Source organism: Oncorhynchus masou, chromosome 24 (assembly GCF_036934945.1).
Source record: "Oncorhynchus masou masou isolate Uvic2021 chromosome 24, UVic_Omas_1.1, whole genome shotgun sequence".
NCBI lineage: Eukaryota > Metazoa > Chordata > Actinopteri > Salmoniformes > Salmonidae > Oncorhynchus > Oncorhynchus masou.
In genome coordinates this window covers 45,792,311-45,807,639 of record NC_088235.1, presented here as the reverse complement: position 1 = coordinate 45,807,639, position 15,329 = coordinate 45,792,311, and the positions used below count along the sequence as shown (strand labels likewise).

The following is a 15,329-nucleotide window of genomic DNA, read 5'->3' as shown; positions in this document are numbered from 1 at the left end:
CAGATGGGAATGAGATGAGCCGACTGTCACCATGCAGGACAAACATACAGAACAACAGAACATCACAGAGAAACAGAGACACACTTGGACCTGGAGCCACAGTTTACACACAGTGTGACACAAGTAGCTCACTTTACCTGGATCCCCTTGAGAGCAGTGGACAGAACCAAGTGAGAGGTTTAGAGGACACAGGTCAGAGCCCGAGGGGACTCACTATACTACAGTATAGCTATAAGGCTCATGCAACAAGCAACCTGGAGAGCTTTTGCCCATCATTTTTGCCTGCTGCAAACCATGCTCTGACTGTTAGCATACTGTCAGCATGCCAGAAAGAGAGAGACTGCTCAGAGGAGAGGTGTGGAATGAGAGAGTGTCCCAGTCTAAAGAGCAATAAGGGGAGGGGGTCATACACTGGGGTCCCTGTGCAATAGCACTCCTATGAGAGGGGGGAGGAGGAGGGGCACAGGGAGAGAGAAATGCGTCAGTGCCTCCATCTCATCACCCAAGGGGTTATGGGAAAACAAGGTCCTGTGATGTCTGGGGCCCCACAAGAGGGAGTGAGGAAGAGAGAGGGGGAGAGACAGAAACAGAAAGGTCTCCTCCAGCACCACTTGGTAGATCATTACTGTACTCTAGTGCTCTCTAACACCCAAAAACAAAATATATTGTTGTGATACAAATGACACAAAAGTGAGAATCTGAAATAAAATGTGTTACTCATGCAATTCCCATGGCTTTCATGTTACTCAGAATTTGAGGAGTTTGAGCAAGCTGAGTGATATTAGGACCCATAGGCTATGGGAGGTTATGCCCATAGTCCAAATAAATAGATGACTACAAAATGTTTCAGACCTGGCTCCTGTAGTACCATTATAGGACATAAATGAATAAACAAACACTTTTAAAAATACAGGTACATAGGTTAAAAAGGAATTAACACAGATCTGTTTTCTTCCATTCTGTTGAAATAACAACACCATACTCTATTGAATGTTAGATATTTCAGCTTCTGACCACTCTACTACTATCCTTGTCCTGCACATCTAAAGCCCTGTTTATAAACCTGGTTCTAATATGCTTCCTTTGTCCTACTCTTGTCCGTTTACACTTTACAATCAGATCACAATGTGCCTTTTAATTATCTACACCAGTCTAACAATGTGGGCACAATCAGAATGTGGACAAGATCAGGACAAAGGACGCATGTTAGCACCAGGTTTAAATGGGACTTAATGTATGGGAATACCACCCACATCCCATAGCTAGCACAGAATGTATGCATTAGGTCATACTTACTTGACAATGCCCTGCCTCCAAAGGAATGCAAGTTAAAACACAATAGAGATATTAGGTGTTTCTGCAGACAGAAGTGTGCCCCAGAGTCATGGGGATCACAGATAGTAAGGTTGATATTATATGCAATCACTGTTTATTGGTGGCTATAGAGAGGATATCTAGCTACAGTACTGCTTAATGGGGTTAGTACTGTGCAAACATACAAATTGCTGAATTAAGTGTACACAAATTCTAAAGGGATGGATAAAATAATCATAAAATTTTATTGTAAATCATGCAAAGTGTATACAGCATTGGATTTTTCACAACAATACTTCTACTTATTGTACATACCACACACACTCACTAGAGTATATACTCTATACAGTCTCAAAGCAACTGAGCTCATACCAATGATACTGTTATGTGTAGACCACATATCGGTATCATAGCAACATATATCACACAGAAGCGCCAGAGAGCACACCTGCTATACATGCACATAACATTATGCAATACATTGACTAGATTCCTACACAAGCCACAAATACATACACATGCAATGTCATACATCTACCACATAGATTATGACCCAAACACGTACATCCAACAATCCACAAATAGATGGACAACATATAAAACATGCACACAGCATACAATATCAACGGGCTACACCCACAATACATGCCAAGGACAATCCATCGTATCATAGCAACAGAGCTGACTAATATAGAGAGAGTATTGGAGAGAGAGTACACTCATACAGTGCAGAAGGACATTACATGGAAATGGTGATAAATATCTTTATATGTGCATAGAATAATTTCTAGCAGCCCTAGCAGCCTTCCCTTACTCTGCAAATGATGTCAGCTCAGCACTAAAAGGTCAACTCACTCTGTATCATAAAAGCAAGACCAAAATCTATATCCATGCCAATCCTACAATGACCACCTCTGAGGCTTTACAAAAGGATACATACAGTAGATGTCAGTTATACTCAAACACCATGATGTATATTGATAGGTAGGAGGTAACGAAAGTTGTATCAAATGACAAAAAAGACAGGTGCAGTTTCTGTTTCTGACACCAGAGGGCTCTATAAGCATTCCTTTAAGCAATAAGGCCTGAGAAGGTGTGGTATGTGGCCAATATACCACTGCTAAGGGCTGTTCTTTAAGCACGACACAACAAGGAGTGCCTGGACACAACCCTTAGCCGTGGTATATTGGCTATATACAACAAACCCCCCGATGTACCTTATTGTTATTATATTATTTTAGGGCTCCCGAGTGGCGCAGGGGTCTAAGGCATTACATCTCAGTGCTAGAGGTGTCACTACAGACTCTGGTTTGATTCCAGGCTGTATCACAACCGGTTGTGATTTGGAGTCCTATAGGGCGGCATACAATTGGCCCAGCATCATCTGGGTTAGGCCGGGGTAGGCCGTCATTGTAAATAAGAATTTGTTCTTAACCGACTTGCCTAGTGAAATAAATAAAAATATATAAACTGGTCACCAACGTAATAAGAGCAGTAAAAATAAATGTTTTGTCATACATTTACATTTACATTTAAGTCATTTAGCAGACGCTCTTATCCAGAGTGACTTACAAATTGGTGAATTCACCTTCTGATACCCATGATATATGGTCTGATATATCACAGCTGTCAGCCAATCAGCATTCAGGGCTTGAATCACTCAGTTTCTAATTAGAGATAATCATGGTGTTGGCTGCTGATGGCAGTCTGATTAGGATCAAGATGTTAATAGAGTCTTTTGAGGCATAAAACAACAGCTAAAACTTTATAGTTTTTTAAAATTGTCACTGCTTCAGACTTTTTAAATTGTTTTAAATCTACACACTCAACACAACAGTCAGGAGTCAAGACACACTCTAATGTTTAAGCTCTATCACTTTGAATGACAACAACCAGTCCAAACACAGAAGCTGGCATGGGGGTGTACCTTTCCTCTGCCGACACCTCCTTCAATTGCTGGTGGGGTTTGATGCCACACATGTCCCGGATGCTGACAGCATAGATCTTAGTGGTGTAGTCAATGCTCTTCTCCCTCGCCACATCACTGTCATACCCTATAGACACGCCCACAGGAATAGACTCAACCAATTAGAGCAGTTTATGAAAAGTAGGATTTGATCAAGATCGCTTTGTATGTGTTTGTTGAGAATGTTGTATTAGAGTTGTACTGTATGAATCAGTAGTCTAAAGGCTGGCGTTTACCTCCGTCCTCCTCAATGTCATCGTCTGACTCCTCACTGTCCACAGGGTTCTCCCTGTGACCCTCTCCGGTTCTCTCCAGGGCCCAGATCATCAGCGCTGTGTCAGCTCCGCCGAGTGTCAGTAGCATGGCATCATCTTGTCCCCATCGAACATTGGTTACATGGGCACTGTGACCCATGTACTTCTTGAAGCGGGCATACTGACCCTGAGGAGGGAGCAGACAGAGCACATGAAAAAACAAGAGACAACATTGGACTTGAATCAACAACAGAGTCATGTACCAGCGTTGGGGTCAATTCCATTTCAGTTCAAGAGAGTAAAATTGAATTGACATCTAGTGCCTGTCTCACCCTGGCTGGATAGCTGAAGAGCTTGAGGAAGCCAAAGTCATCTCCCGTAGCAAGCAGCTTCTTGTCTTTGGTGAGCGAGGCAGCGTTGACGTCTGTGATGTCACTGTGGGTGGGCCAGATCCCCTCACAGGTGGGGCCCAGAACACACGTCCAGGTAGCCCACTCCACCTTCTCTATCTGACAGGCGGAAACATGAATGCACACACACACACCGTGTTTAACACTGCCTCATGCTTTTATGGGGTGTCCATTAATATTTGATGTCTAGCTGGGAAAAATTACAAGAAAATTGCAATCTCAGGTGGGTCTCTTACCTCAGCATTTCGTATGGTTTGTCTCTTCCCTCTTGGGGCTTCAAAGAATAATTGCTCTTTGGCACCTGAATTTACTTGCAGCAATTTACCTATAGAAAAAATAACAATCTCAGAATCAAAAGACAAAATAGAACTTGTATCTACAGAGTACTAATAGGAATCCATGCTCTGCTTCCAATTACACCATAAACTCACCACGAGAGTCCCAGTCTATATGAGTGATATAGCTGGAAGCTCCTTTGCAGATTCCCACCCTCTTGCTGGACAGCACATTGTAAATATCCACAAAGTTATCATGAGAGGCCACAGCGAGGTATTTACCAGCATCTGAGGAGGAAGCCATAGAACAAATAATTAATACCTCAGCCAGGTGGGCAAAAATGCTAATCTGTGAAACCTCACTTCATATTTTAGGAAAGGTTTAACTCAAATGAACATTACAAAAAAATACCTATGCATATTAGCAGTGTTATGAAATACAGACAACAATGAATGGACATTTTAATGATAAGTCAGTTGTCAAAGGTTACCTTGTGAAAACCTGACGTCAGAGATGGACTCCTTCCTGTGATGGAAGGACACCAGGTCCTCCAGGGTGTCAGAGTTCACCACCAGAAAACTACCATCATTGAGGCCCACCGCTAAGGCTTTCCCATCAGGGGAGAAGGCACAGCATCTTCCACCTGATACACACACACACACACAACGCACACACACTTATACACTTCCAAAATGGAGATACAGACATAGACTGACAGACACAGAAACAGAAGGTGACACTGGAGTGCCTTATGTTTGTTGATGATCATGGGAATTAATGACTCGCTTAATGACTCATTAGTTGATGAAGATAAACATTCAGCAGTACCTTTTTTAAGTTTGCGAACGGCCACCATGCGGTGGTTGGTGGAGAGCTCCCATATCCTCAGTGTTTTGTCGTCACTCACTGTGGCACATATGGGGAGCAGGGGGTGAGCAGCAAGACCCCACACCTCCCCTTCCATGTGACCCTGTAACCATAGCAACAGACGGACACACACAGCTGTCAGTCAGTCAGTTGACACGCCCTGACCTACACCTAATCTATTTGACACACGTCACCCACAAAATCCCTTGCCATTTTTCTCAGGACAATACATTGTGCTCATTTTGAAGTGGGGGTTGAGTGTGAGACGGTACTTTTGAGACAAAACAAAAGCCCAATCGATCGCATCTCAGATAGCTGCAGTCATTCTACCCAACAACACATCCATACTGATCTTTCAAAACCCATCCCTATCAGCTCTGTTCACCATGGCAACAGAGCACAGGTACCTGACCGCTAGGGAGTCTGGAAGGCTCTGACTCTGAGCTTTAAGAGTTGGGCCGCACCCATTGGAGGGAACTACCACAGAGATACACTGACTGTCAGAAACACACATGCACGCAAGGAAACATATGCGCGCGCGCACACACACACACACACACACACACACACACACACAATACAAACTACAGTAACTGTCATCTACAATGCAGCACTTCAGAGCAGGGATGGGAAGTTCAGCTCTTATCGTCTTGTTCAGTCGAAAGAACAAATCTTTTGACTCATTTTGTTCATTTGAGTCAGTAATGCCCAGAGCACGCAGGACCCCCCACTTGCAAACAATGAACTGAAAACTTGAAAGAGTCATGATTCTACAAGCTGTCATTTGTGATTGAGACTTATAAAAGTGTGCTTTAAACAATGTACATTTGTTGATTGCTAGGCATACAAACAAAATAATTTCTTGATACATTTGAAACGAGGTCTAGACTGGACTAGACAGTGAAGGAGATCTTGGTAGAATGCATTGCTTGACTGCCGTGAGGGTGATAAGCAGAATATCGTTTGCGAACTGCAGCACCCAAGCAGCCCCCAGGCAGCACCCCAAATGATTTGTTCTTGAGTTGGAGTTTGTTGAGCAGATGCTGTGTGTATGTGTTGGATCTATGAAGCTGTGTCCATCATAACATTTAATAATCAATTGATTGCATTCCTTATAGCGCAATGTGATCAATTAAGTTCTAAACTTGTCTTTTTCTCAAATCTTATTGGTCACATGCTTTGTAAACAACAGGTGTAGACTAATAGTGAAATGCTTACTTACAGGCCCTTCACAACAATGCAGAGAGACAGAAAATAGAGAAACAATTGAAAAGTAAAACACGTCATAATAAAAGCGCCAGCATTGGTTTGAGTTGGGGAATAGACAGCTACGAAAAATACAGATGAAAACTCTTGGTAAATAGTGTGGCCTACAACTTACCATGATGTATTCTAACTCAGGCGAGCAGAACCTCAAGACGTCCTTAATAATGAGAGATTGTGCACCAGCTGTCGTTAACCGACACACCCCTCCCCCCCAACCTTACCCAACGCTGCCATAAAGTCATGACGATGCATAGAAAAACCAGCTAGATGCATATTGCCCATGTTCTTATTATCCATGTTCAGCCACAAAACATAGGATATTACTTTTCTTCAGGTCACGTTGATAGGATAGTCTTGAACGGAGCTCGTCCAGTTTGTTCACCAGTGATTGTACGTTCGCCAATAGAACGAAGGTGTCACGCCCTGATCTGTTTCACCTGTTCTTGTGATTGTCTCCAACCCCTCCAAGTGTTGCTTATTTTCCCTAGTGTATTTATCTCTGTGTTTCCTGTCTCTCTGTGCCAGTTCGTCTTGTATGTTTTCAAGTCAACCAGAGTGTTTTCCCGCGCTCCTGTTTTCTATTCACTTTTTCTAGTCTTCCCGGTTTTGACCCTTGCCTGTTTTTCTGGACTCCGTACCTGCCTGGCTGACCCTTCTGCCTGCCCTGACATCGAGCCTGTCTGCCACTCTTAACCTTTTGGACTCAGATTCTGGTTTTGACCTTTTGCCTGTCCACGACCATTCTCTTGCCTACTCCTTTTGGATATCAATAAACAGCAAAGACTCTAAACATCTGCCTCTTGTGTCTGCATCTGGGTCTCTTATCTTATGTGCCCTTATAGTACGAACTGTCCATGACAGACCCAGCAGACTTGGACCAGCTCCGCCACGCTGTCTCACTGCAGGGAGCCACCATTGGGAGACATGAGAAGCTGTTACAGGACCTTCTGGAAGGGCTCTGTTCCTTGACGGAACGCCACGACCAAGGGTTTAAGGATATTATGGAGCAAATCAGGGAGTTAGCTCAGAGGCTGCCTGCCACCTCTAAGAAATCCCAACCACCCAGTATTTTTTTTCCTATTAGTGGTGAGCTTGTACAGCCTACCCCGGCTCCCCGAGAACCCCGCCTGCCTGACCCTTCTGCCTGCCCTGACATCGAGCCTGTCTGCCCCTCTTCACCTTTCAGTGCAAAAAACACAAATGGTCAGGAGCCAGTAAAACAGCAGGTATCCATTGCAGCACCATTCTTGGGTTGTTGGTTGGAGCAGGTCTCCTGAGCCACTGAGCCGGAGGACCGCGTATTAACCCTGCTGTAGAATTAATTGCGGCCAGCAAGTCAAACGAACGACTAAAACGAATGAGTCCCCCAGAAAAACGAATCATGACTCTCAAGTCAGTAAAACTAATTGTTCGCAAACTGCACATTACTACTACAGAGGCCATACACAAACCTTGAGCATCAGGCGAGGAAAAAAACGTGACAGGTTTGACAATAATAAGGAAGAAGGTATTGAGATATTAAGCTATGAACTATTCCTCAACTGGGCTGGATAATCCACAGGGGGAACACAGAGCTTTTCGGAACCAGCCAAGCGGCAAACTGTTAAAGCCTGCCTCAGATATGCAAAGATATATTTCCGACTGCATTCCCTGAGTGGAGAACACAGGAAATAGGGAAGAAGCCAACAAATCCAGAAGCCTGAGTAGGTGGAGAACAGACAACACTTGAGGGCTGATGTTTTACTGCAGGATGCTGCTGTAAAAATGTCTCTAACCCGAATTGGGAAAACCAAGTAGAATAAGTAAAACACACCACCCTAGGTGTTTCAGCTGTACGCACACACACAGTCACAGGCACACAGACACACACACAAACAAACCCACTACCTGGACCAGCAAGGTCATGGGTCCACTCTTGTCGATTTCAAGTATTTCTCCGTTCTTGGTTCCCACCAGGATGTGTCCGTGTCCCAGAGTTATGGCACGGATGGAGGGGTTGTCCTCCAGGAGTAGCCCTGGGACACACACACAAATAGCACTGTAAAGACTTACAGTGCTAAATCCTCCCAGATCGATAGCAGCAGATCCATGTGAAATATAACTGCAATTCCACATGAGGCCAAGAGATGGCAACACTAAATGTAGGAGTCAAAAGTGGTCAATGATGGTTACAGTATCTATTGAATGTTTATGGTCAAATTTCAAACACATTATGCTTCCTGATACAGGTATGTGCTTTACATGGTCAGTTTGAGCTTCAAGAGAGAACTACAGCACTTCTCAGACAGTGTTTCTGTATCTGTCATAGACTCTTTCAGTTACTGTAGGACAGAGAGTGTTATCCTACCTTTAGATCCCGGGGAGAGAGCTGCTCTCTTGATGGCGTAGGTCTTTAGGCACCTCTCAAACATGTCGTCCCACAACTCCACCACTCCGTCCTTCCCACCTGTCACAAAGCCCTGGAGGGAACAACAGCAGAGGGACATCACCCAGTGTACTCCAACTCTGACAACCACACTGAGGAAAACTTTCAGTGATGAAGGCCGGATGAGACAGGGGCTCTGACCTACACTAATCTTCTGCCTGACATCTTCTCAAGAAGTCTGTCTGAATTGCTGAAGTATGCTAGGGGGTCAGTTTGTCTTGAAACTGAGAATATAGTGTTGGATGATGAAGTGCATGAGGAAAGTATGGATGGAAGACAAATGAAAAATACTGTCTTTCGCTGACATCTTTCCCAACACACAGAATCAGCAGGGAATTACAATTACTATTCTATTAGCAGGCAGGGCCTGTCAAGGATTTGAAGCAGCAGCAACAACAACACATCAGGAATTCAGCGGAGGTCTCTACCAGGAATGGCCTCCCACATCCTCCTTAAGGCTACTTCTCTGATGAAAGTTTTTGGGAAAAGCATCACATATACAGTACCAGTCAAAGGTTTGGACACACCTACTCATTCAAGGGCTTTTCTTTATTTTTACAATTTTCTTCATTGTGGAATAATAGTGAGGACATCAAAACTATGCAATAACACATATGGAATCAAGTAGTAACCAAAAAAGTGTTAAACAAATCAAACATATATTATATTGTATGTTCTTCAAATTAGCCACCATTTGCCTTGATGACAGCTTTGCACACTCTTGGTATTCTCTCAACCAGCTTCACAAGGAATGCTTTTCCAACAGTCTTGAAGAAGTTTCAACATATGCTGAGCACTTGTTGGCTGGAAAAGCAGCCAACATAAAAATGTGCCAAAGGAAGCCAGCTTGGATTTTGGCATCACTCCTATCACTAATTCCCATTGAGAGTATACATCATTGACAGAAAAACTTGAATTGTTGCATATCTTTGTGTTGTTGTCCTCCGGTGCCTTGCTAGCTAAAATCATCCCTTTCCTAAATTAGATGGAGATAAAGATTTGGACCTGTGATTTTACTTAATTCTCCATACTGGTCAATGATTATAACAGCGATTCTGATCCAACCATTAATTTATACATTGTTGTGCCTCTGGCCTGAGAGGATGGAAGTTCAATATGTAGCTAGATGTAGAAGGCTAATGTTAACTAGCTAATGCTGACCATGAATGGAAGTTAGGCTAGCGAGCAAGCATTTTAGCCAGGTAGCCTTGGACAACAAAAAATAAAAGTGTGTACTGTATGACAGAGTGATAAACTGTTTCGTCAACATGAAAGAGAGGAGGATGGCATTGGCATTTCTCTACAAGTAGGGTGAGTCAACATGTTTTTCTACATGCATGAACGAGCGCGCACACACACATACACACAGAAATTAGAACCATGGACAGCCACATGATATTTAGCTTACGTTGGTTGGACTAAATTGTTTTTTGTATCTTTAAGTTGTCCCTGTATTAGACTAAGCAGAGGTGATTTGATAATGCTGAAATGTTGAAGTTGAAATGGTGCTGGCATAGTGAAGGCAGCTTCTGTTGTCTTTGTGATCAATCAGCCTTTGATATTATTGACCCATTACCTGTTGTTGAAAAAACACACGTGTTATGGCTTTTCAACCTCTGCCACATCGTGGATTCCGAGCTATCTATCTAATAGAACTCAAAGGGTTTTCTTTAATGGAAGCTTCTCTAATGTCAAACCTGTGTGGTGTACCGCAGGGCAGCTCTCTAGGCATTCTACTTTTTTACTAGTTTTACCAATGACCTGCCACTGGCCTTAAACAAAGCATGTGTGTTCATGTTTGCTGATGATTCAACCATATACGCATCAGCAACCTCAACTAATGAAGTCACTGAAACCCTTAACAAAGAGTTTAGGTCTATTTTGGAATGGGTGGCCAGTAATAAACTGGTCCTGAACATCTCTAAAACTAAGAGCATTGTATTTGGTACAAATAATTCCCTAAGTTCAAGACCTCAGCTGAATCTGGTAATGAATGGTGTGGCTGTTGAACAAGTTGAGAAGACTAAATTACTTGGCGTTACCTTAGATTGTAAACTGTCATGGTAAAAACATATAGATTCAATGGTTGTAAAGACGGGGAGAGGTCTGTCCGTCATAAAGAGATGCTATGCTTTTTTGACACCACACTCCAAAAAGGTTAAGCTGTAGCTGGCCCAAACAGAGCAGCACGTCTTGCTCTTCATTGTAGTCAGAGGTCTGAGGTAAATACTATAAATACTATGCATGCCAGTCTCTCTTGGTCAAACAGATGGTTTGCAGGTGTTTAATGCCATTCCATTTTCTCCATTCCGGTCACTATTATGAGCCTTTCTCCCCTCAGCAGCCTCCACTGAGGCCCCTCCACCACTGTTACAGTTTGAAAGGACTCAATATTTTGGACAAAAATTGGACCAATGTAACTAAGGCTGAGAATGTCAATACAATAAAACTAGCAAGGGCAATGATCACAAGTCCGTCATGCTCATAACGTGGCTAATAAGTCAGTGTATCTATTTATGTAGCTATTTATTTAGCAAGTTAAAAGCACAGAGCCTACCGTTAGCTAGCCAGCTGCTGGGAGGATGTCCTGTCATTGGAGGAGTGGGTGAGTGATCAACTTTTACCCTCACTGTTTTTCGGTGGTTACAGCTAGAGATGCAGGTGTCATTTGGTTAGCTAGCAAGAAATGTGAATCGACAGACGGGCAGGCAGTTTTTTCCAGCCAGTCGAAATCATGAATCTGCATAATTTTTATGAATATATACAAAGAACTATCAACAGAAAACAGGTCAAACGGAACAAAGTGAAGCTAGTTTGCAGTCTTTTCAGCTTCAGTTCGAAGGGATTGTGTTAGTTGTGTTGTTGGCTACCTCCTCTGAATAAAAGTGTCCTGACGAGAGAGGACATTTTCTACACCAGGCGAAATCGCACATTATTAGCTCAATGTAGTGGATCTATCCAAATAAATGTCACTCGAAAACAGCAAATGCAAATGCTGACTTGACTGTAAGTTGGCCATAGTTGGCTCACTAGCAAGCAATGGATAAGAACATTACCAGCCAGTATGGCTATGGAACATTTAGAATGAACGACTGGCTGGCGTCCATAGATATAGAACAAAAAGACTGAACGACTGGGTTGCATCTCTGTCAACCGAACCGATTTAAGTGATAATGCCCTTGAAGCCAGTGTCTGGAGGATATATTGGCATGTTAGGCCAGAGGGCCGGCAAACCCGTGCCAATATATCCTCAAAACACCGGCTTCGAGGGCATTATCACTATTATTGAAATGTGAGATAATGTCTAGATGCTTTTTATAGTGGAGATCAAGTTTATAAATTGCCTGGCTGGGCTGATGAGACAGTGGATTGCACAGTCAGATGGAACAGAGTAAATAGGCATTTTAACGATTTAGCCGGTGGTAACTTGTGGAATAGGCACCGGCTGAAATATTTACACTAAGTGGGTGTTGGGAAGCCACTGAGTACAATATAGAGCCATTCCCAATTGTCATTGGTCAAAATAACCATGCAATAAAGATGATGATCTTATTATTATATTATGATTATTGAGATCATGATTATAAGATGAGCGGAAACTAGTTGACCAACAGTTTGTTGATAGCAGACAGGGCTGATATCCAGTACAGAACCTTGTCCAGGGAGTACATGGCGAACACAGGTCCGTCGTGGGCCTTGATGGTCTTCAGCAGCATGGGTTCCTTCCAGACATATATGTCCCCTGTGGCGGCTCCAGAGAATACCAGCTCGTCTGTCCGACCATAACACACGGACATCATCGTCTCCAGCTTCCCCAGGCTCCCAAAGATGCCTCGCTTGAACATAAGGCCTCCACCTTCAGAGACAGCACACTGTTAGAAACTCAGGCATACATTAATTGATTTCAATAAACATACCATGCCTGACAAGCTAAATAGTTGTTCATAAGAAGAATTACAGGGCGGATCACTTTCCTGTGTGAAAACACCTATGGAACTATATTTTTCTTAAGGGTAGCTTTAGTGTAGCTGATTTTTTTTTCGAGTGTGAAGTAATTGGTAGCTTGGTAAACTATATTTTAAGAGTAGCTTCCCCAACACTGCTGATGGTATGAGGGAGACAGCCAGGGAGAACAGGAGGGCACACCTGTATGCTGCCAGAACTTGATGTGTTTGATTCCCACTGTGACCAGCTTGTCCATGAGGATAGGATTACACTTCACCACAAACAGCTTGTCTTTGTGTCCCCTGGGAATAACAGAGACAGAATATCCACTTCACATTCTGTCAGCTCAAATACATGGAGCCCTACGTTTTTCCTGGTCATGTCATGTGGTCAGGAAAAAACTCCTAACTGATTCTACAAATGTGTTATCATTAAGACAACAAACCTGAGTCCAAGTAGAATTTGATTTCTTTCAAATACTTTGAGCACTTGATTGAGCCTGCCTGGATTGTCAGACTTTTAGGACTATACCATAAGTTCCATTGTGCCAGGTAAGCTCAATTCAAGCGCAGCTAAAGTATTTGAAAGAAAAAATTACAATTTGAACCCAGCTTAGCTGAACTATTCTATAAAACCCTGTTTTTGTAATAACTCTAAATGTCTAAATGCACACCCCCACTGATCACACAAATAGTAGCTATCAGCCGGTGTGAAAAAGCTTTTAGTACCTTGCGGTGGCCAGCTTCTCCCCCTTCCTCCAATCCCACACGATGATAGAGTGGTGTTCATCAATGCCCACTGAGACCAGGCTCTTCCCATCCGCTGCACAGAAACAACAAGCTACTCTTAGTTTGACATCTTAACAGACATAGGGACAGAACACCCATGGACAACACATTTACAAAATATGATTAAAAAAATTAGGAAGCATTATGCGCTTTGATCATTCAATAGGCTGGTATTGATATTAAATTCTGATAATGACATAAGTTACACGCCCAGGAAAATACTTAACCATACCAGAGAAATCAAGGGCACAAACGCCTTTCTGGTGAAAGCCCCTGAGCAGGGAGAAGCACTTCAGGGTTTGGATGTCCCACACATGGATGGCTGGGTCCCTGCCAACCTGGATTCATTCAAGAAGAGGTGATTAAGATCTCTCTGAGAGAGAAGAGAGAGAAGAGAGAGGGAGGGAGGGAGGGAGGGAGGGAGGGAGGGAGGGAGGGAGGGAGGGAGGGAGGGAGGGAGGGAGGGAGGGAGGGATTTTACATGTGTACCTGTCCAGTGGCTGCATAGTCTTTGAGTGGGTGTACAGTCAGGCTGATGATGTCATCATCGTGGCCCAGGTAAAACCTCTGACTGTGTTGCTCTCTGTTGTAGACCACGCCCACCGCTGCCACATGGTACACCACCTCCCCCGCCTGGGTGTAGAACAGGTTGTTCCTGCAGTCGTAGCCGCGGTACCTGCACACACACACACACACACACACACACACACACACACACACACACACAGATATAGGTCGCACAAATAAACATAATTCTACTATATTAAGGGGAGTGAAAGCCACTTACAGTGCATTCGGAAAGTATTTAGAACCCTTCCCCTTTACCACCTTTCTTACGTTACAGCCTTATTCTAAAATGTATTAAATAATTGTTTTCATCAATCTACACACAAAACCCCATAATGACAAACTGAAAACAGATTTTTTAAATAAAAAATGCCAAACTGAAATACCTTATTCACATAAATATTCAGACTCTATGATATGAGACTCGAAATTGAGCTCAGGTGCATCCTGTTTCCATTGATAATCTTTGAGATGCTTCTGAAACTTGATTGGAGTCCACCTGTGGTAAATTCAATTGGTAGGACATGATTTGGAAAGTCACACACCTGTCTATATAAGGTCTCACAGCTAACAGTGCAAAAACCAAGCTATTAGTTCGAAGGAATTGTCCGTAGACCTCTGAGACAGGATTGTGTCGAGGCACAGATCTGGGGAAGGGTACCAAAACATTTCTGCAGCATTGAAGGTACCCAAGAACACAGTGGCCTCCATCATTCTTAAATGTAAGATGTTTGTAACCACCAAGACGAGAGCTGGCCGCATAGCCAAACTGAGTAATCAGGGGAGAAGGGACTTGGTCAGGGAGGTGACCAAGAACCCGATGGTCACTCTGACAGAGCTCCAGAGTTCCTCTGTGGAGATCGGAGAACCTTCCAGAAGGACAACCATCCCTGCAGCACTCCAGCAATCAGGCCTTTATAGTAGAGTGGCCAGACAGAAGCCACTCCTCAGTAAATGTCACATGACAGCCCGCTTAGTGTTTGCCAAAAGGCACCTAAAGGACTCTCAGACCATGAGAAACAAGATTCGCTGGTCTGATGAAACCAAAATTGAACTGTTTGGCCTGAATGCCAAGCGTCACGTCTGGAGGAAACATGACACCAACCCTATGGTGAAGCATGGCGTTGGCAGCATCATGCTGTGGGGATGTTTTTCAGCAGCAGAGACTAAAAAACTAGTCAGGATAGAGGAAAAGATGAACGGAGCAAAGTACAGAGAGATACTTGGTGAAAACGTGCTCCAGAGCGCTCC

At 43.4% G+C, this 15,329-nt stretch overlaps 1 protein-coding gene across 1 annotated transcript in view; it reads right to left on the bottom strand.

The window, feature by feature from the left end:
• The window catches only part of LOC135512256 (echinoderm microtubule-associated protein-like 6), a 95,608-nt gene that overhangs the window by 18,083 nt on the left and 62,196 nt on the right, over positions 1-15,329 (bottom strand). The window contains exons 14-28 of the mRNA XM_064934086.1: positions 14,001-14,187; positions 13,744-13,849; positions 13,452-13,545; positions 12,925-13,025; positions 12,432-12,634; positions 8,701-8,812; positions 8,241-8,368; positions 5,049-5,190; positions 4,711-4,863; positions 4,376-4,507; positions 4,181-4,269; positions 3,867-4,043; positions 3,517-3,721; positions 3,242-3,368; positions 1,297-1,311 (exon numbers count right to left, since the gene is read on the bottom strand). Coding sequence (XP_064790158.1) covers positions 1,297-1,311; positions 3,242-3,368; positions 3,517-3,721; positions 3,867-4,043; positions 4,181-4,269; positions 4,376-4,507; positions 4,711-4,863; positions 5,049-5,190; positions 8,241-8,368; positions 8,701-8,812; positions 12,432-12,634; positions 12,925-13,025; positions 13,452-13,545; positions 13,744-13,849; positions 14,001-14,187 — 1,971 coding nt within the window. The remainder of the gene's footprint in view (positions 1-1,296; positions 1,312-3,241; positions 3,369-3,516; positions 3,722-3,866; positions 4,044-4,180; positions 4,270-4,375; positions 4,508-4,710; positions 4,864-5,048; positions 5,191-8,240; positions 8,369-8,700; positions 8,813-12,431; positions 12,635-12,924; positions 13,026-13,451; positions 13,546-13,743; positions 13,850-14,000; positions 14,188-15,329) is intronic.